This window comes from Uloborus diversus, chromosome 8, assembly GCF_026930045.1.
Source record: "Uloborus diversus isolate 005 chromosome 8, Udiv.v.3.1, whole genome shotgun sequence".
Classification (NCBI taxonomy): Eukaryota; Metazoa; Arthropoda; class Arachnida; order Araneae; family Uloboridae; genus Uloborus; species Uloborus diversus.
Genome location: NC_072738.1, coordinates 501,855 through 525,257, shown reverse-complemented (window position 1 = coordinate 525,257; position 23,403 = coordinate 501,855). Strand labels below are relative to the sequence as shown.

Here is a 23,403-nt window from a genome sequence, read left to right as displayed (position 1 = left end):
AAGACTGCTAGAAAAAAACAAAGCAAAGAAAATTTGTAGAAGCGCTTTGCACTCGAGTGTTATAAGTGAAAGGGAAAATAAGGAAAGTGATAATCAATTCATGTTTTGTTGTTATTTTTTATCTCCCAGATACTTTTACCCATCATTCTATTCTTCAGATTTCGATCGAACGGTGAATACTAGATGCATTTATCAGATGTTTCAGAAGTAGTTATCAAGGACGGTTTCCCCCCTCCCCGATCGTCTGACGCAGACCGCAGTGTATAAAGAGTGTCAAAGCGCGCTTCTTCTTTTGTTTCGCCAGTTGGATATTCGTTTGTTAGGTAACTTGTTCAAGAATAAGGATAATTCAGTGGATGTTCAATAGTCGTTGATATCGTGTCACAGGTGTGAGGGAACGTTTTGGTGAGTGCTGTTTTTGAAAATATTATTTTTAACAATTAAATTTAACTGATCAAGCTTGGGAGGCGTCTTGATTGAAAAAAAAAAAAAAAAGGATTTATGTATACAGTATAACCCCGATTTAACGATTGTCAAGGGACTGTAAAAAGTTATGATTAAATTGTGTCAAAGCGCATTTCTTCTTTTGTTTCGTCAGTTGGATATTCGTTTGTTAGGTAACTTGTTCAAGAATAAGGATAATTTAGTGGATATTGAATAGTCGTTGATATCGTGTCACAGGTGTGAGGGAACGTTTTGGTGAGGGCTCTTTTTGAAAATAAAATTTTTAGCAATTAATTTTTAATTAGTCAAGATTGGGAGGCGTCTTAATTGAAATAAAAAGACATATATACAGTATAACCCCGGTTTAATGATTGTCAAGAAACTGTAGAAAGTTATATTAAAAGTAAGTGTGTCAAAGCGCGTTTCTTCTTTAGTTTCATCAGTTGGATATTCGTTTGTTAGGTAACTTGTTCAAGAATAAGGATAATTTAGTGGATATTGAATAGTCGTTGATATCGTGTCACAGGTGTGAGGGAACGTTTTGGTGAGGGCTCTTTTTGAAAATAAAATTTTTAGCAATTAATTTTTAATTAGTCAAGATTGGGAGGCGTCTTGATTGAAAAAAAAAAAAAAAAGGATTTATGTATACAGTATAACCCCGATTTAACGATTGTCAAGGGACTGTAAAAAGTTATGATTAAATTGTGTCAAAGCGCATTTCTTCTTTTGTTTCGTCAGTTGGATATTCGTTTGTTAGGTAACTTGTTCAAGAATAAGGATAATTTAGTGGATATTGAATAGTCGTTGATATCGTGTCACAGGTGTGAGGGAACGTTTTGGTGAGGGCTCTTTTTGAAAATAAAATTTTTAGCAATTAATTTTTAATTAGTCAAGATTGGGAGGCGTCTTAATTGAAATAAAAAGACATATATACAGTATAACCCCGGTTTAATGATTGTCAAGAAACTGTAGAAAGTTATATTAAAAGTAAGTGTGTCAAAGCGCGTTTCTTCTTTAGTTTCATCAGTTGGATATTCGTTTGTTAGGTAACTTGTTCAAGAATAAGGATAATTTAGTGGATATTGAATAGTCGTTGATATCGTGTCACAGGTGTGAGGGAACGTTTTGGTGAGGGCTCTTTTTGAAAATAAAATTTTTAGCAATTAATTTTTAATTAGTCAAGATTGGGAGGCGTCTTAATTGAAATAAAAAGACATATATACAGTATAACCCCGGTTTAATGATTGTCAAGAAACTGTAGAAAGTTATATTAAAAGTAAGTGTGTCAAAGCGCGTTTCTTCTTTAGTTTCATCAGTTGGATATTCGTTTGTTAGGTAACTTGTTCAAGAATAAGGATAATTTAGTGGATATTGAATAGTCGTTGATATCGTGTCACAGGTGTGAGGGAACGTTTTGGTAAGTGCACTTTTTTAAAATATAATTTTCAGCAATTAAATTTAATTAACCAACATTGGGAGGCGTCTTTATTGAAATAAGGCGGATTTATGTATACAGTACAACCTGATTTAACGATTGTCAAGGGACTGTAGAAAGTTAGCGTTAAATTATGATATCATTAAATCGAGGGGCATAGACATTCAAATACAGTCACAACTGGATCAGTGGAAATGTATCATTAAATTGAGGTAATCTTTAAATCGAAGTTGTACTGTATTTTTTTTACATTTCAAGGAAAATATTTACCATTAAAAATCCATGGCAACATATGTCTTCAATAAGTTGAAAAATTCATGAAATATCGCGTACAAATAATTTGTAAATTACACTTTTTCTTCGTTCTTGAGACAGCAGAATACAAAAAATAGTTTAAATATTAATTTATTTGTTTTAGAAACATTGCAAAATGCATTGTATCGAGTACTGCCTTTGCGTCTAACTTTATTAAGATTACTAATTGAAGATTAAACGAGTTCTGTTGAAGTGATTAGACGAGGCCTGTTGGAAGATTAGACGAGTTTTAAGTAGAAGATTAAATGAGTTTAAAGCAAAGATTAAAATCGAACGAAATTGGAAAAGTTGTTGTAGTTTTGCATCTCTAAAACCATGTTTGGCGATGCTATGTCCCATCCACTGATACAAATCAATTTCATAATAATCCAACATGCATATTATTATTTACGTTTTTCTAGTTTTATGTTTAAAAATGTATCAGTTCACATCAAGGCTTCCCAAACATTTCGATCTGCGGCAGCCTTAGCAAGAATTACAACTTTCTCACGGCACTCAGCTCATCCTATCTTAGGGTTGCCAGAATTCAGAAACAGTAAATACGGACAGGCTTCAAGTAAGGAAAAAGGGGGGGGGTATATTTTTATACGTCTATTCATGATAACCGAAAACGCTGGAATCGCACAAAGCATTAAACCTTGCAAAATTTCGCTTTAAAGATAAAAAATCAGGTTTTCATTAAGATTGACGACGGATGCGCAGAGATTATATTTCCAAGATAGCTGTCGAGCAGAAGTAAACTTATCTGGTCCATGGTCCGCCGCCAAAACAAAACAAATGAAACTAAATTAAGGAAAATAATTATCTCGCTTACGCTGGCTATGATTTTTGATCATTGTTTCATTTTGCTCACCATTTTTCCCCTTAAAATAATGTCTCGTTCTAAAACAATGTTATCAGCCAGGAGTATGAATTTAAGCCGTCTCGTGGTGGAAGTTTCCCGACGCGGGACAATTTTTTCAAAATACGGACTGTCCTTGAAATCTCTGACGTCTGGCAACCCTGATCCTGTATTATATATTTATTATCAGATGCCATGGACATTCTGCAGCACCAGCGCCCAGCCTTTGCGAACCCCTGATCCCAAGCGATCAATGTTTGGTTTTTTAAAGAGTTAAATTATAAGTATTGAGGTGTTTCTGAGCGTGTACACGTAACTAATAACCATTGTTGTAACTAATTGTTTGTTTAAAACATACGTACAGGGTCTGTATAAAAAGTAACGTGAGATCGAGCTGTTCTAAAATTTATTGCAGATAGTAAATACCACACCTAAAATTTCGATAAGCCCGATGAAAACACAATTTATCCCTGTAGACCATAGACTAATAAAAATAGACCGAGCTATGGCAACCCTTTTGCTGCTCATAAACCAAACCATGTGACTGGTGGATATCCTAGCAACAGCGGGCGTTGATCGTAGCAGACGATCAACGCGAGAAATAAATAAATAGAATTGATGGAATGATCTTTATGGAGTCCGATTTGTAAATTTGTTATTCTAAGTTGTAAATATTTTGTTAATGTAGTGAGTTTTTCTTTTAGATAGTATTGTGCACTTTCTTTATTCAATTTCAATAACTCTCTAAGCAATTAAAGATGCAAGCGCCCGAAAAGAATCGGTTAACGGTAAGATTTTTACCTACAATTTCAATTTAAGATACCGATTAGTACATTTCGGCGTTAAGGCAAATCATTCACGCCATTACGTTCACGCCAACGCTGACGTAGCAGTTCCAAATGGAATAAAAGTTACTGAAAACTGTGATAAAAATCTAATAACTAATGTCAAAATAATGCATAACTAAAAGAAAAACAGTTCAATCTCTGCACCTGGAAAAAAAATTATAATGAAAACACATTACGTCTTAAAACACATGTCGAGAGCCAAACTATAGATAATGTTGCCATCCAGCAAAAATGCTGCCGAAGTTTTCGCCAAGCCTCCCACCAGTCACATGATGTATCCCCGAACCAATTTTTTCATCAGCAAGTCTGGGAAAGCTCGGTCTACTCTTATTATTAGTCTATGCTGTAGACGGCTGTAGACAGGCTGGGGAAGCGTAAAGATCACGGGACGCCGCAAAGAAAACCAAACGTCAGCAGCCAACAAAAGCAAATTCGCCGCCAAGAAAGACGAAAGAAAATAAACGCGACCAAGAACAGTTTACGCGATAGAACAAGTAGGGGTTTTCTGGTGTTTTCAGCGCTCTGTATCTCAGCTCCATGAAGACCCCCGGAGTTGATTTTTGGTACACTCAATTTCTAGTGGCCCCTGAAGTCATAAACCAAAATACAATCCCCAGGACCATTAGGGAGAGGAGGAATTTCAGTTAGAAAATCGCTCTTCAAAAAAGTTTTCGCTTTCTTTGAAAGGGCTACAGCCTAAACGAAAAAAGGAATCAAGCTGAAATTTCGCACACACATTCCTTGTGCCCTACTGATGTGCCTTTTTTGCCATTTGACCCCTATGTTTGTATACAGGAAAGTGGGCTCATTTGGTTCTGGCGGAGCTTTTTGCTTTGTTTTAAGCAAGGTTTTTTTTGAGCAATCACGATTGCTTATTGCTTTCATTTGACTGTTTTTGATGCCCTATCATTTTTCCCACCGCCACCCTCCACAGCATCACCGTCGACCGGCTCCTCACGATGCTGCTCCTATAGCGAAAGCCGTCTCCAGGTTGCGTCAATATCCTACACTTACACGCATACATGCACGCACCTACACACATACACAAACACATACACACACACTCACATACACACAACTACCCACACACTCATGCCTGCACACAGACACAAACACACATGCCTACACACACACACATACCCTCCTCACACAAACACACACGCTTACATATACACACACACTCGTGATTGCGAAAAACATAATTTAAATTCAAGATGACAAAATTCAAATTATTTTTTTTTTTTTTTTTTTTTTGTGGATGATTATTGCCGTACGTATTATGGGGTATAACTCTTACAATATCGCTATTCTTTGGTTTCTTTGTTTATTTATTAATTTTATTTGTTATTTTTCTTTCTTTTAATCCAACTTTCGCAAAAAAGTATTTTATCAATAAACTTTCAAAACATAAGTATATACAGAACAATTTTTCCTATTTACGTACTTATTTAAAAGAATGAAAATCTTCGTAATTCTTGCACAAAATTACTTAGGATTTGTTTGTAAAAGGTTTATTTTGGCAACTAGCAATGACTAAATGCTTATTTTTTTCCCTTATTTTTTTTATTTATTTTTTTTTTTTTTTTCAAACTTAAATGGAAAGATTAATGGCTGAACTCTTTTCACAAAAGGAGTAGTTTTCAAAAAATACTCTTAGTATTCCAGAGACAAAACGTTCGCATATGTTGATCCAAAATCCTCCATGTGCCTTTCTACGCTAATCCGAACACTTCGAGGCTGGTCACTCGATTAGTGAAAAATTGAATCTCATGTTTTCACCACAAAGAAATTCTGGGAACGCAAGGGAGGAGCTGAATCAACCCTCTCCCGAGCCCCATATTTAACATTTTGCAGTAGTGGTACGGTAAATGTGATTCAAGCAAATTATTTAGCGAAATGGACATAGCTTAAGTGAAGTGTACAACGAGTGAAAAACTCGCCAATTATCGGTACCTTGGGTGTAACGTCCCTCATAGACAGAGATATGATCATATGAGTTAACACCCTCACAAATATTCTGATCCCTTGAATGGCGTTAGGGGCTATTCATTAATTACGTAAGAGTCCGGAGGGGGAGGGGGTTGAAAAAATCTCTACATACCCTTACTTTGGGGGGGGGTCAAACCCATTCTTACGTAATATTTTCCCAAGTCGATATTTCATATTAGAAATCGCGCGGTAAAGTGGTTTGGCAGGGATCCTATTTCATTTGCGTCTGAAAGGTAAAAAACATATTAGAATGAGCTGTTTTTTACTTCCTTTTACAAAAAAGGAAGTATTGTATTCGCGAAAAAAATTTCACTCAAAAATCGGTCTTAATTTCCATTTTTCTCACCCCCGAATGAATGTTGAGTTTTTTTTTTTTTTTTCGACCCGATCACACGTGGATATATGCCTAGGAACGTACAGACACCCGAAATATCCATTCTGACGACCCCCGAGTTAATTACAATAAATTTTCTCGTGACGTCTGTATGTACGCATGTATGTGCGTATGTGTGAATGTATCTCGCATAACTCAAAAACGGTATATCCTAGAAAGTTGAAATTTGGTACGTAGACTCCTAGAGGGGTCCAGTTGTGCACCTTCTCTTTTGGTTGCATTCGGATGTTCCTAAGGGGGTCTTTTGCTCCTTTTTGGGGGGAAATCATTGTTAATTTCGATGTAAACTCAAGTTGTGTTATAATTTGTCGGCGATATATCGTCAGTCTTTTGGTCGCCAAGTTTTTTCGCCAACTTGGCGACAAAACTTGGCGTTTTTTTCCTCTTTTTTTTAAATTTGGTTTCAATTTGGCCACTGTTGGTGATATTTAGAGAGTAAACAATTGAATCACGTTAAAATTGCCAACAATGGGGAAATGACATTAAATTGGAGTAAAAGGAAGTCATGTGATGCACACATCAGCTCGTTTTATTTGTTTTACAAAGAATGAATTAGTGTAAAATATAACAAAAGAATCGCACTATTGTATGGCATGTTTCATTTTTAATTAGTATCGCATCATATACAAAGAAATATCGAAAAAACATTCAGTCTAGATTCTAGGAAATATTTCTTTACACAAAAAAGGTTTAAATAAATAATAGTGAATTTAACAACGATTCCAGTGATGTAAGATTCATTATTTCTGAAAACCAAAATGGAATCTTATGTAAGAATAAGGGGGAGGGGTGAAAAATCTTACTTACCCTTACTTGGGGGAAGGGGAGATCAAAAATTGCAAAAAAAAAAAAAAAAAAATATCCTTAAGTAATTAATGAATGGCCCCTTACGACCGAGCTCCGAGCAGCCGTTCATATATAAACATGATTCAAAGGACAGAACACAGATCAAGCAGCGAAATAATGTGCATAGTCACTGGTGGGGAAAGAAGATAAGAATAAAAAGAGCACGTTCAAATATTTTTCTTCGTTTGCTTCGTTGATACTCTGCTTTAATCAAATAAAAGCAATTTAATGACTTGCATTACTTCAAACATACGAGCTGATGTGTGCATCACATGACTTCCTTTTACTCCAATTTAATGTCATTTTCTCATTATTGGCAGTTTTAATGTGATTCAATAGTTTACTCTCTAAACATCACCAACAGTGGCCAAATTGAAACCAGATTTAAAAAAAAAAAAAAGTTGAAAAAAAAATTGCCAAATTTGTCGCCAAGTTGGCGACAAAACTTGGCGACCAAAAGACTGGTGATATATCGCCAAGTGCCCGCCAAATCATAACACCACTTGAGTTTACATCGAAATAAACAATGATTTACCCCCAAAAAAGGGGCAAAAGACCCCCTTTGGAGCATCCGAATGCAACCCAAAAGGAGGTGCACAACTAGACTCCACTAGGAGTCTACGTACCAAATTTCACCTTTCTAGGACATTCCGTTCGTGAGTTATGCGATATACATACGTACATACAGACATCACGAGAAAACTTGTTGTAATTAACTCGGGGATCGTCAAAATGGATATTTCGGGCATCTATACGTTCTTAGGTACATATGTACCTAAGTCGGGTAGAGAAAAAAAACTCAACATTCATTTGGGGGTGAGCAAAATGGAAATTAAGGCCGATTTTTGAGTGAAATTTTTTTCGCGAATACAATACTTCCTTTTTTGTAAAAGGAAGTAAAAAAAGCAATTTAATAACTTGCATTACTTCAAACAAAAAAGAAGAAAGAGTTGAAAAATAGACAGTTTTTCAAAAATTCACAAGTTTTGAAATTAAACATATCAGCTCCTATAAGGCCCCGATCTACGTACCCGCAAACCCCACAGCACAGGGGGGCCCACGTCCTTAAAGGACCCAACGACCCAAGAAATTAAAAAAAAAAAAAGTCTTGTTAACGTTGCAAATATACAATACTGGCTTCTGGGGAAAGGCCCTACAGATTTTGTTGCAAGGGGGTCTAAAATGTATAGATCCGGGCCTTGGCACCTATGATAGTTACAATAAAAAGGCAAAAAGCTTTTTAAAGATAAATGTACACTTTTTAAATTTACTAATTAACAATTGTGCTCCTTTTAGTATGTTCGTTAGGAGACCTATTGGTACATGTCGGTCATTTTTCAAAACTATGTTTTTTATCACCCTCATTTTGGGCCTTCGTTTGCTGGGCTAGTCGGTGAGGGGGGAAAGAATGAAATAACATTCTGCATATATTTTTGCCTAGCTTCATTTCTCACCCTCGTCCACCACCATCTGAATTCCAATTTCAAGAAATCAAATCACTCTAATGACCCGCACTACTTCACGTAAAAAAGAAGAAAGAATTATAGCAAATCAATCTTTGAAGATTCTTCCAAAGTATAAAAGAAAGGTAAAATGGTCAGTTTTTCATAGATTCACTAACTTTAAAACTAAATTACTCGGCACTTATTACAGCTACATTAAAAACAAAAAAAGCTTTTTAAATATACTTTTATGCTCTTAAAGTTACTTACAATTTTGCTCACAAGAAAATAGTGTTTGAGATAAAATACGAAAATTGAAAAAAGGAACTAAAAACCCAGAAAGCGGCACGAGTTCCGCCTTCCACTGGTGACTTTTAATATGCTCTTCAGGGACCCGTTTTGTATATGTGTACCAATTTTTAAAACTGCTTGCCTTTTTTTTTTGCGTGTGTGTGTGTGTGTGCGTGGATTTTTTTTTTTTTTTTTTGGCGCAATCACGATTGCTTATTGCTTTCATTTGACTGCTTTGAGGTCCTATCATTTTATTTTCCCGCCAGCACTCTCTGCAGCATCACCGTCGACCGGCCACCTCACGATGCTGCTCCTCTAGCGAAAACCGCCTCCAGGTTGCGTCCATATCCTACACATACGCGCATACATACACACACATACACAACTACATACACATACACACATATACACAACTACATACACAACTACATACACACACATACACACATATACACAACTACATACACACAAACACATACACACATTCATGCCTGCACACAGACACAAACACATACGCCTACACACACATACACATACCCCGCCCCCACGCACACAAACACTCATACACACAACTACCAACATTCATGCCTGCACATAGACACAAACACACATGCCTACCCACACACATACCCCTACACACAAACACACATTGCCCCCCCCCCCCACACACAAACACACACGCCGAGATACACACACACACTCGTGATTGCGAAAAACATAATTTGAATTCCAGATGACAAAGTTTTAATTAATTTTTTTTCCACTTTTTGTTTGGTCTTCGTTTACTAGACAACCAAGGGAGAATAAAATTCTAATGCTAATGACAAGCAGAGAAATTTTACCAACTACTCTCTTAAAAAATTCCAGCGATTTTAACTCAGACTGAGTAAATTTTCACTCCTTTACAGTTTCGAAAACGCACTTTCCTTATAGGAGTGAATTTCATTCCTTTTGCGGAGCGGTTATTTTCACTCCATTTGGATAAGCTAATTTCACTCCCTTTTGATAAGTGTTTTCCACTCTTTTTTAAGACTAAATTAATATCCTAAATGAGTGACTGCTTTCCGTTTTGGAAAGCCGCTATTTCACTCTTTTTTAGAATAAAATAGATAAAATCATTTCACTCTCATTTGGTGAAATTGTTTTTTAAATGTGTTTTCATGTGCTTATGCTGTGTATTTGAATTTAAAACTGTTTTTAAAATTGTTATTTCATTTGAAAAAAAAATTAGGTTAAAAAAGTGTGAAAAAAAAACTGTTTTTAGTGTTTCCGAAGAGGTTGCACAAAAACTGTATGGTAAGTACGAAGACTTTTCTAATTTATTAAAACTTTAACTGGTAATATTTCTTGAACTACTCGTATATCGTTACAAATCACCCACGTGCAATATTACGTACATTTCCGAATTTAAAGATTAAAATAAAATTAAACAAACCCACACAGTTCCAAATAAATAGATTTAAAATTTTGAAACTCTATATTGATATTCTCGGGTGTGCCTTTTAACATTAATAATGTTTTAAAAGTTACCTCAGTTCAAATTAATTTAAAAAGTCACTCATAAATTATGACAAATACGTTTGAATTCAATTTTGTTTCTTCGGGGCCATTCATTAATTACGTAAGGACAATTTTGGCGATATTTTTGACCTTCCCTTCCCTCTATGTAAGGGTATGTAAGATTCCCTCCCCCCCCCATCTTACGTAAGATTCTTTTTTTTCTTCACAATAATAAAATAACAAATATTACATCACTGGGATCGTTCTTAAATTAACTATCATTATTATTTTTCAAAACCTTTTTGAGTAAAGAAATGTTTACTGTAAGGAATCTAGACCGAATGTTTTTTCGACAAATAATTTTTGTATATGATGCGATACTAATTAAAAATAAGACATGCAAAACACAGAGCGATTCTTTTATTGTATTTTACACGTTTCATTCTTTGAAACACAAAACAGCTCATCCTATAATACATACTTTTACCTTCCTGAAGCAAATGAAATATAATATTTGCCAAACCACTTGACCGCGGATTTCTAATATAAAATATCGGCTTAGAAAATATTAGTAAGAATGGATCTAACCCCCCCCCCCTCCAAGCAAGGGTATGTAGAGAATTTTCCACCCCCTCCCCGTCAGGACACTTACTTAATGAATTGGATGTTACACATATGAATGAGTGTATTGTACAAAGTTTATGATACTCTTTAAAGTTTATTATACACACAAACAATATTTGATTAATTTAAAATATACGCAGTGGTTGGAGCTCCGACCATCGGGAGCGGATTCGGTATCCGACCTATAGATTTGCGCATGGTCGGGTCTGTAACACCTGCCTAAAATATATATACAGTACACACACACACACACCAAAGATGGTAACGACTGTTTCAAATGTCCTATCTTTGATTCGATGACCGAAACAAAATTGTTGATGAAAGTTTCATTCATTTGGAAGAAAAAGTTACAAAAAGTTCGCCATAACATTGCACGTGGGTGATTTGTAATGATATACGAGCAGTTCAAGAAATATTAACAGTTTCAAGTTTTGATAAAAAAGAAAATTCTTCGCACTTACCATGCAGTTTTTGTGCACTTCCTTCAGAAACCTCATTCGGCAACAAATATTGTTTAAATTCATTAAATGAAGACATTTAGATAGCGACATCCACTTGGTACTCGCGACCAACGTTGGGTAAGCCTAACGTGGAGGTATAGAAGATTCTCCCTAAACAAAATCACGTGACAGAATCGAACCAATGAAAATGTTTTTGAGTCCTTCTTTTAAAGAATGTTTTTATATTTTGCTCATCAAACGGAGTGTTTCCGAATTTCACGCGAATAAAGAAAAGTTTTAGTCTTGGTTTTTTTGTAAAGCGTCTTTTTTCGATAAAGCTAGCACTCAGAAAGAATGAATGCACCCGCAATAGATTTCACTCTTTTTAAGAGTTATTTTTTCGCTCTTTTGAATTAAGAGTGTAAGAGACTAACCACAAATGTTGTCACAATTTGACTGGGGTGGGGAAATTTGGAAATTGTGACAAGGGAGAGGAATTGGGTTATAAGAAGTGTGACACCACGCATTTTTTATAAGCATATGTTTATGAAATATAGTGTGACATGAGACAAAGGGAAGGTAAGACGAAGTGCAACACTTTGTGACAAAATTAATGGAGAGAGTCAAAACTATTGAAATAAATTGTGACATCACTTAAGGACAGCCCTCAAGTGACATTTTCAATTATCGGAGGAAAATCATAAGAACAAATTAGGTGAAAAATTATTGTGATTAAAAGAAAAAAATTATGAATGCAAAAAAAAAATCCAAGTGATTATGCAGAGGTGCAACCAAAAGGTAAGGACCTCCCACCGAAACTTCGGGCTCCCTAGTTATGATTACACGGGGGTACACACCTGGGGGTCATGGCGCAGACTGAGCCATTGGAATTTTTAGGAGGGGGTGTTTGACGGGCATTTTTCCCTTTTTAGGGGGGGGGGGGGCTCTTGCTTTTCGGGAGGGGTAATTTCGATTTTTAGGCGGTGCGCCGTTTGCTCGAAGGGGGGGGGGGGCACCCCTGGATTAAAAATGCTGTCATGCTTATCAAAGAATTTTTATGGCCTCTCCCGCTCAAAAGAAGAAATAGTTGTGCCACTGTCATTATTATAATAAAATAATAGTTTAAAAAACTAAAAAAACACGCTTTCGTAGCAAAATGAAGTAAAAAGTGAAAAATAATCTTTGGATGATAGTAGTTGACCAATCACTTAATTTTAATGCAATGCAAAAAAGCGTGGGGTGCTGTCTATTTACATTTTTGCTTGGACAGCAAATGGAGGAAATTCAAGACAACTGATAAGAAGCCCCCCACGCTTTTTTATATTACATTAAAATTAAGTGATTGGTCAACTACTATCATCAAAGATTATTTTTCACTTTTTAGTTCATTTTGCTACGAAAGCGTGTTTTTTTACATACATAACATACAGGTGAAGCTAATAAAAACGTGTTGAAAACCCACTGAATGAGGAAACTTTTTCTAAATGTTGAAAACAAAATCCAAATAACTGTGAAAATCCTACCCTGAAAAAAAAAAAAAAATCTTGAAAATCTAGATTTCCAAGGTAAACCTCCAATGTGATTAAACGAATTGAGTTAATATTACACTTTCCAAAACCATTCATTAACTTTTGAATGACTGTTACAAAACCAATCACGAGATTCTGTTACGTTTCCGTAATATGCTGTCATCATTTATATTTTAAAAAAACCCAACGCGTTCAAATCAATACAGCGTTCGAGACTTCGGACTTTGTTCCATTGGCACGCGATAAAATGACAATCGAATTGAGTGAAAAATTTCCCTGTCGGCGCGATGTACGATAGCAAAGAGTTATTAGGAGATCGGGTGCTAACAGGTTCGAAGGCCAGTTTCGAAATCTGTCCATTATCTTTCAAATTTTGCGGAAGTGCAGATATTTATCTTAAGTCATCTTGTTCTAGAATTTAAAAGAAAAAAAAAGGAAGGCTGTGTTTTTGAATTATTATTGTAATTTATACATACGTATCATTTATCTGGGCAAGGTTAAATTCGGATCTACCTGATGCAGGATTCACGGAGGTAACCAGTGTGATATGGGTTGGTGCTGTAGGTGGAAATATAAACATTTCTTTGCAAACCAGTAGCTTCGCTGCGAAAAGATCAAAACATGTTCAAAGTTATTATTTCCCAAGTGAATAGGGTTGATGCTGTAAGCGGGAATATAACATTTCTTTGCAAACCAGTAGCTTTGTTGCGAAAAGATCAAAACATGTTCAAAGTTATTATTTCCAGAGTGATATGGGTTGATGCTGTATGTGGGGATATGAACATTTCTTTGCAAACCAGTAACTTTGTTGCGATAAGATCAAAACATGTTCAAAGTTATTATTTTCAGAGTAATATGGGTTGATGCTGTAGGTGGGAATATAAACATTTCTTTGCAAACCAGTAGCTTTGTTGCGAAAAGATCAAAACATGTTCAAAGTTATTATTTCCAGAGTGATATGGGTTGATGCTGTAGGTGGGAATATAAACAGTTCTTTGCAAACCAGTAGCTTTGTTGCGAAAAGATCAAAACATGTTCAAAGTTATTATTTCCAGAGTGATATGGGTTGATGCTGTAGATGGGAATATAAACATTTCTGTTCAAACCAGTAGCTTTGTTGCGAAAAGATCAAAACATGTTCAAAGTTATTATTTCCAGAGTGATATGGATTGATGCTGTAGGTGGGAATATAAACATTTCTTTGCAAACCAGTAGTTTTGTTGCGAAAACATCAAAACATGTTCAAAGTTATTATTTCCAGAGTGATATGGGTTGATGCTGTAGGTGGGAATATAAACTTTTCTGTGCAATCCAGAAAAACTTAGTTGCGAAAAGTTTGTTTTGTCGAAACATATTCAAAGTTATTATTACCAGAGTAATGTGGGGCGATGCTGTAGGCGGGAATATAAACATTTCTTTGCAAACTAGTAGCTTTGTTGCGAAAAGTTTGTTCTGTCAAAACATATTCAAAGTTATTATTACCAAAGTAATATGGGTTGATGCTGTAGGCGAGAATATTAACATTTATTTGCAAACCAGTAGCTTCGTTGCGAAAAGTTTGTTCTGTCAAAACATAGTCAAAGCTATTATTACCCTAAAAACGGGGAGTTATATCTCTCACGAAAATGCTTTACTTCCCTTTTTAGTTTATAAATAAAACAGGGATGTATGTCCTTCTTATTAATTAATTATGTATTATGCAGGAATGTATTATACAGACACATCAGCATAGCAGATGTGTCTGTATGTCTAATTAAAAAAAACTTTCTTAATATGCCTTCTAGACGGACTTGCTCCGTGAAAGAGAGGGAGAAAAAGAAAAAAGGCAACCATGTTTGTCCGAACTCCAGAAGTGGGCGATCCCGAAATCTTGCCTTTCGTAATGGGATACTTACCCGAGAACTACCGGAGAAAGGCGGAGATCGAACTTAGAGACACACCGGAAAAGCGGGTGCAAGGCCTTCGCCTTCTTAAAGAAATGATGAAACGTAAGTATCCGATGTCTTTTACTAAAAATCTGAAATTTTTTGATACTGCATAAATTTTTATTGTGTTAATCTTTACTTTGTGACACAGCCTAAAGTGCCTTATGCTCAAATAGTTTTCCATTCTTCCCCACAATTCTCGGGTTCTAATTCCGGGTTCGAAGTCACTTCACTAGGGCCGTTTCCATGGACACTTTCGACCCCGGAAAAAACCTGCTTTTCACCGCATTCCGGTTATTAGCGGGGTTTTGTGTGGAATCTTTCTACTCCTGCTAGCTTCTGGAGTGAAAGCGGTGTTTCTACCCGGAATGCATCACGCGAAACAAGTTCGTCTGCTATCCGCTAAGGATGCTGGGTAAAATCCGCTTTCTCTGGTATAATGGGAGAACCCATAGACTAATAATAAGAGTAGACCGAGCTTCCCCAGACTTGCTGATGAAAAAATTGGTTCATGGATACATCATGTGACTGGTGGGAGGCTTGGTGAAAACTTTGGCGGCATGGTTGCCAGCTGGCAGGATTATCTATAGTTTGGCACTCGGCATGTATTTTAAGACGTAATGTATTTTTATTATAATTTTTTCCCCTGGTGCAGAGATGATTGAATTGTTTCTCTTTTAGTTATACATTATTTTGACATTAGTAATTAGTTTTTGATCGCAGATTTCAGTAACTTTAATTTCATTCGGAACTACTACGTTGGCGTAAACGTAATGGCGTAAACGTTTTGCGTTAACGCAAAAATGTACTAATCGGTATCTTAAATTGAAATTGTAGGTAAAAATCTTACCGTTTGCCGATTCTTTTCGGGCGCTTGCATTTTTAATTGCTTAGAGAGTTATTAAAATTGAATAAAGAAAATGCACAGTACTATCTAAACGAAAAACTCACTATATTAACAAAATATTTACAACTCAGAATAACAAATTTACAAATCGGACTCCATAAAAGATCATTCTTCCGTGTTCCATCAATTCTATTTATTTTATTTCTCGCGGGCGTTGATCGTCTGCTACGATCAACGCCCGCTGTTGCTAAGATATCCACCAGTCACATGGTTTGGTTTATGAGCAGCAAAAGGGTTGCCATAGCTCGGTCTACTCTTATTATTAGTCTATGAAAGAAAATGTAAAAGTATTGTCTGACCACCGATTACATTGAAAGGCTAATATCCGGTTTATAGCCGGAAATGGACGTATCTATTAATTTATAGAGATGTTAATTGGTTTACATGGAAACGGGGAATTTTTCAATCGGTTTTTTGCGGAGCCAGAGCGGAGATTTACCGGGTTGAAAAGTAAGTTGGGAACGCGTCTACTGAGAAAGGGGAAGGTAAGGAGGTTAACCCTTTACAACTCGCGTGCTAAACAGCACACAAAAGGTTGCGCGGGGTACCTGTATAACCCTATCCATCAATTTTTTCTTGATGCAATTTATGCATGCCAATTATAACAGAAGTTCATTACCAATTTATTAAATAGATTTTTTTTATGTATCAATTACACTTGAGGATATTTTAAATTGATTACTACATGTTTCTGAGCAAAAATAACAGTATTTCAAAAAAAGGGAAAGGAATAAAGAAATCCCACTGACAAGCCACTTAACAGATACTCATATTAAATTGCACTTCATTTATCGCAGACATCATCGGATTGAACTTTTCAAGTAAATTGTTGACATTTAAAGCGAGAGATTTAGGCTTTTCTGATTTGTTCTCCTGTTGCAGGTGATGGCTTTCCAGAAAAATAATGGGCCATTCAAGGACGGATCCAGAAAGTTTTCAAGGAGGGGGAGTTTTTTTTTGTTTTTTAGCTGACCTCTTACTACATATATGATTTGTACATGCATAGGGGGGGGACTTCCACAACACTTTTATTAAAAATCTTCTCTTTTTGAGCAATCACGATTGCTTATTGCTTTCATTTGACTGTTTTTGACGCTCCTATCATTTTTTCCCTCCGCCACCCTCCGCAGCATCACCGTCGACCGGGTCCTCACGATGCTGCACCGCACCTTTAGCGAAAGCCGTCTCCAGGTTGCGTTCATGTCCTACACACACGCGCATACATACACGCACCTACACACATATACATATATACACCTACACACACATATATACACCTACACACATACACAAACACATACACACATACACTCACATACACACATATACACCTACACACACATACATACACCTACACACATACACAAACACATACACACACGAACACACATACACTCACATACACACAACTACCCACACACTCATGCCTGCACACAGACACAAACACATATACCTACACACATACACATACCCCCCCCCACACACATACACACAACTACCCACACACTCATGCCTGCACACAGACACAAACACACATGCCTACACACACACACATACCCCCCACACACACCTACACACATACACACAACTACCCACACACTCATGCCTGCACACAGACACAAACACACATGCCTACACCACACACATACCCCCCACACACAAACACACACGCTTACATATACACACACACTCGTGATCGCGAAAAACATAATTTGAATTCAAGATGACAAAATTCAAATTAATTTTTAATTTTTTTTTTTACTGAATAGATTTTTATTGTGTTAATCTTTACTTTATGACACAGTCAAAAGTGCATTATCACCTATAATTTTCCATTCTTCCCTTGCAATTGAAGTCAGAGATTAACAAACCCTGTAAGCTGAGAGTAAGTACATATGAATTTAGGGAAAAGTGGTGATTTTCAAACTTTAATTACTCCGGTCCATCTTGTCCCTGGGGTTTGAATTTTTGTATATGTCCTTAATGGCCCCCCAAGAATATGTATACACAAAATCATTACCATAGCCCCCCGGGGGACTGCTGCAGAACTCCGGGAAGGAACGATTTGGGGGGTAAAAACAAGGGGGGAGGGACAGGGGTCAAATGGCACAAAAGGCACATCAGTAGGGCACAAGGAATGTGTGTGCGAAATTTCAGCTCGATTCCTCTTCTCATCTGGGCTGTAGCCCTGTCAAAGAAAGCGAAAACTTTTTTGAAGAGCGATTTTCTAACTTAAGTTCCTCCTCCCCCTGATGGTCCAGGGGATTGTATTTTGGTTTATGTGTTCAGGGGCCACCAGAGATCGAGCTTACCAAAAATCAACTCCAGGGGTTTTTATGAGGCTGAGATACAGAGGAGTGAAAAACCCAAAAAAAAAACCCAACTTGTTCTGTCTCGTAAACTGTTCTTAGTCGCTTTTATTTTCTTTCGTCTTTCTTGGCGGTGGATTTGCTTTTGTTGGCTGCTGACGTTTGGTTTCCTTCGCGGCGGGACGCTTCCGCGTCCCGTGATTATAACACGACGGCAAGGTTATTTAATAAACCTATACATCACTTGAGTTTTTTTTTTAAATTAGTTTATAAAGAAAATCATAACTTCATAACATACAAGTTTTACTAATTCAGAAACTATTTCTGTGCAAATTTCAAAACAGTTGCTGATTTGTTCAAAAAGACATTATAGAGTTGAGATAACATATTGATACTACATGCCGTTTCCATTAAAAATCATGTTTTTTCCAAGAAACTACCATATGATTTCTTTCACTTTGCATTTTTCATAAGCTGAAAAAGAAATCTATTATTATGCTAATAGGTTCCTGGATCCAAATGACTCTTTTAGGTGCGCCTACACATTAAAAAAAAAAAATGGTTATCATTGAATCCGTCAAAGAAGAATTACGATAACACGGTCCCTTGAATTCGAAACCAGTGAGTTTAATTTATTCTGCAACTCTGGACCTCTGACTCTAGTAATACTTCTTCAACAAACAAAAATGCTTTTATTCAAAATATGCTGTGTGTGTTTTGTGTTCTTTTTGATGAACTACGTAAAAAAATGCAAAAGGAAGGTCAATTAAAAAGAAATAAATAAAATAGATAAACTAATTCATCCTTTTTGGGGGGCAATGCCCCCCTGGCCCGCCTAAAATTCGCTACTGAAAGCAACATTTGAAGGAATTAAAATCAAACTATTATTGTATTTTACAGAAGGGGAACGCTTAAGCAACCTAGAACAGCTGTCGGAATGGTTCTATTTTTCAAAGATTTGTTCTTGCAACGTAGAAAATAATTCTTATTTTGCAAACGAGAAAAGTCTGTGCAACTTGGAGACTGTAAGTCGTCGGACTCATAAACCAAGGGTCTCGTGTTCGACGCCAGACAAATCGATAAGTCCTCTAAGTGAATCAATACCTGTAGGCAGTGTTGCCAGATGGTCAAATCCAGATTTCCCCACTTCCCTTGCAACTTTTCCCCAAAAAGCGATGTTTTCTATGAAAATTCCCCAAATTCAAAAATTATTTTTTCACTAATAGTTTCATAAAATGTATCGACTTCCTATGATATTTTTGTCTCTTGAAAAACAATTTTTTCCCCAAATAACCAAATTTTCTTATAAAATTCCCCAACTTTTTTTTTTTTTTTCATTTTCGCTTTTTTTTTTCTTCATAAATACAAGCGCCTGACCGAGAGATAAGAAATAACTGAATATTTTTTTTTCTAATCGCATTTACTACTCTACTTCTGTATGTACATTTAAACTAAGAACTTCGTATAAATTTATCCAATTTTTTTCTTCATCACACTCACTTATTTTTACTCGTTTCACGTATCAACTAGTTACTCAAGCAGAACATTAATGCGAATTCTGTAGCATAACATTCCACATAATGCAAAATGCGAATTCCACAAAGTTGAGAAAAGCTAAACCAACGCTATTTTCAGTAAGTTACCGTCCTATAGGATTTTCGATATTAGCTACCAGTTTGTTTGACACTCTTATGCCGGGCTGATGAGTGCTAGCACGAAACTGCAGTCCTCGGATGTAATGACTGAGCTGGCGGTGTATTTCATGTAAACCAACGCTTTATGATACAATCAATGTAACTACAGTGGCATGTAACTACCAGATTTAAAGACGCGAATTCAAATACGAAAAAAAATTATTTTTTCCTGAGGTTTTTTTTTCCCCAAGTTTTCCCCCAAGAAAAAAAAATTCCCCAAAGAATTCCCCCCAAAACCTATTTCCCCAAAATTTCCCCAGAGAGCACAAGATTTCCCCAAAATGGGGAAATTTCTCCCAATCTGGCAACACTGCCTGTAGGGGTGCTAGACCAGGGATAGCTCGGCTTTTGGTCTGGATCAGAAAAACAGAGCTGTCTTCAGGGCCCCATTCAACCGGTTAAACCACAAATAGTGCTAGGTATGGGGGGACCTTGGAGTGTGATATGATATGTGATATGAGACTCTTACAGAAACTGTTTCATGTGGTAAAATGTCTCTGGCAGCTAGATTAAACCTTCAATGTCCTCATGAAACCAGTCATTTCAGATTTTTCCAAGGGGGGAGGGGGGTCACAGGGTATAAAGTCAATGTATATTATACACCCAAACTTGTTTTTGCGCGGTCTTTTTTTTTTTGTTTTTGTTTTGTGTGTGTGTGTGTGTGTGTGCGGTATATGAAAATTATTTATAAAACGAGCGGAAATTATTTATAAAACGAGTGCGAGGTAGTATCTTCAAGTGACGACAGGGGCATCTCGATGTGAAGTCACTGTGACCTTCCAAAAATTTCCTTATTCGACAAATTTTTCGGGAGTCGGAAAAATTATCATTACTTGGTTTATTTTGATTTCGTTTAAACATAATTTTTTGGGTTATTTTCTACGTGAGACTTTTTTTATACGGTACCTATCCACCGCATTAAAAAAAAAATAATAATAAATAAAAAGTAAACTGTGTTGCGAAAACAACTTTTTATAGGTACTCGTGAAATTTCGAACAATTTTTTATGCAGTCTCTGTTCACCGCATAAAAACAGGTTTGGGTGCATTGTAAAGCTTCAAAAACCACTCTTACATATACGGAAACACAATGATTTCTCAAAGTCAGGGGGTCAGTTGCACCCCTCCTGACCCACCCACCTAACCTGGTCCTCATATACTGTCCAACCACGGATTGCATGGAATTTCCAAACGTCCAGATAAGACGAATCTATGTGAATAAGGGAGAAAATTAAAATTTGATGCCGGTATTCCGCTCATTTGAATGAGACCCTGCTTCTCTAAAAGCTGACATCGGTAAAAAAATAATAGATTCGTCCATTTCCGGCTGTAAAACGGATGTTTGTCTTTCCATACAATGCGTGGTCAGACAGTGATCTTGATCATTTCGCAGACGAAAAGAGCCTGTGCAACACGGAACTGGATGACGACTTCCTCATGCAGTACTTGCTCTTCCGGAAGTTCAACGTCGACAGGGCCTTGTCGACCCTGAAGGCCTACGTCAAGCTGCGGAAAAAGAATCCGGATATGTTCCGGAACTTTCATTTCGACCGCATCGTCCGGACATCCACCGATCGCATCGCTGTCTTTCTGCCATGGAGGTGCCCGGATGGTTGTGCCATTATACTTGTCCAACTAGGTAAGGAATTAAACTTAACAGTTACTGGTTGCTAGTCAATATGGCACCTCCCCTTTTACTCAATGTATGGCACCATCACTCTTACCTGTTATAAAAGGTGTCACAAAAGTAATGAAAGATTTGAATTTGCCATCTTTTTTTTTTCTTCAGGGGAAGCCACGATTTTAATTTTGTTCTTATTATACTAAGTATTTCAAAAAGATTCTTCGTTCTTTGAGTTAGTAGTTTCTTCCGGATCTCGGTTAGTTACAAGTTATAATCTTATTATTTAATTTTAAACGCTTCGCTACGGTGGTTTTGAATGGCTTAGGGGTCTAAGGACCTTTAACCTTCAAAATTTTCCACTTTTTTGGAAAAAATAAATGTTTTGCATAATTTAATTCTGAACAATTTGATACCTTATTTAATACCATACGCAAAAACCTTTCCAAGTTATCGCAAAATTGCGTAAACTTTCCCCGTAGAGATGTATGTTAACAGCAGCTGTTTAATCTTCTTTTTCTCAGGTGCCGGTTTCTCGTTTTGCGTGCATCTCAGAAAGTTTCTTATATATTTCTGTAAAATTTTATCATGCATGTTTGTCTGGTTTATTTTTATGATCTGAACCTAAATTTATTACTTTTTTAATTAATTATTTATTTTTTTGAAATTTTATAAATTAACAACAAAATTTTCCAAAATTATGGGCGGAAATATATTTTCTTTTAATATTAACTGTTATTTTTAAGTTAAAATTTAGGTTCAGCACATTAAAACAAACCAGACAAGTTTTACAGAAATATATAAGAAACTTTCTGAGATATCACGCACGCAAAATGAGAAATCAAAACCTGAGAAAAAAAGACAAACAGCAGCTGTTAACATGAATCTCTATGGGGAAAATTTACGCATTTCTTTAATAATAATAATAAAGAAATGCGTAATAAGGTATCAAATACGAAAATAAGGTATCAATGCGAAAATAAGGTATCAAATTGTTCAGAAATAAATGATGCCTAACATATATTTTTTCCAGAAAGTCGAAAACTTTGAAGGTTAAAGATCCTTAGACCCCTTAAGCGCATGTAAAGTAGCTGCTATTTTCATTGGAAGAGGTAGTTTTGACAGACAGTTGTCGTCATTATATCAGGATTTTTTTAAATAACTTCATGGAATATGCTTCGAGTTTCGGTAAAATAAAATGTGCCCATTTTAATTAACGAAACAGAATCTTTAATTCACTTCGGAGTGGGAAGGGAGTTTGTCATTTGCTCAAAGATTTTTTTTTTTTAACTTTATAGCGCGAGCACAGCTACTTGTTTTATAACAATAGAAGAATGTTTTTACTTCCCATAAAATAATACTACACTAGCTGCGACGCCCGGCTTTGCACGGTTCACCTCGAAAATAAAAGTTACGTCAAGTGACGCGTGTTCAACAACTCAGGTTTAAACAAAAACAAAAAAAAAAAAAAAAACAGCAAAATTTTGCGGCAGATTGCGGAAAAAAAAATAAAAAGTAAACATTTTAAATCCCCCGATTACAGGGGAAAGCCTTTAAAACAAAAGTTTGCTTGAATTTTACTTGTTAATATTCGAGAAAAAAATGGCAACATATCTTTCGTCTCAACGATTTTCTTCATAGACTAATAATAAGAATTACTCTTATTATTAGTCTATGATTTTCTTCACGCTATAAATTTTAATAAAAGCATTGTAGCGGAAAGTTGAGATGAAGCACTGAATAATAATTTGAATGGAGGAAAGCCTTCGAAAAATAGGAATTTCATGTCGAAATCTAAGTGTCATAGTTAATAGTTTTTGATTGATATCTCCGCTAATTATTATCAGAGGATTATGTTAAATAGCCAAACATATAGACGGGAAGATTACGAATCAATCGATACCTGGTTCGAGGGTCAGTTTACTGTCGTCCAGGAGAAGTAACTTGGACATACATACATACATAGTTACATACATAGGTACATACGCTCAGCTTTTAATTATATAAGAT

The 23,403-nt window shown here is 36.1% G+C and overlaps 1 protein-coding gene across 1 annotated transcript in view; it reads left to right on the top strand.

Moving 5' to 3' along the window:
- Positions 1-317: 317 nt before the first annotated feature.
- LOC129228019 (alpha-tocopherol transfer protein-like) overlaps positions 318-23,403 on the top strand; it is a 41,730-nt gene continuing 18,644 nt past the window's right edge. The window contains exons 1-3 of the mRNA XM_054862645.1: positions 318-405; positions 14,723-14,926; positions 21,166-21,411. Of these exons, the coding sequence (XP_054718620.1) occupies positions 14,770-14,926; positions 21,166-21,411 (403 nt within the window). The 5' untranslated portion in view covers positions 318-405; positions 14,723-14,769. The remainder of the gene's footprint in view (positions 406-14,722; positions 14,927-21,165; positions 21,412-23,403) is intronic.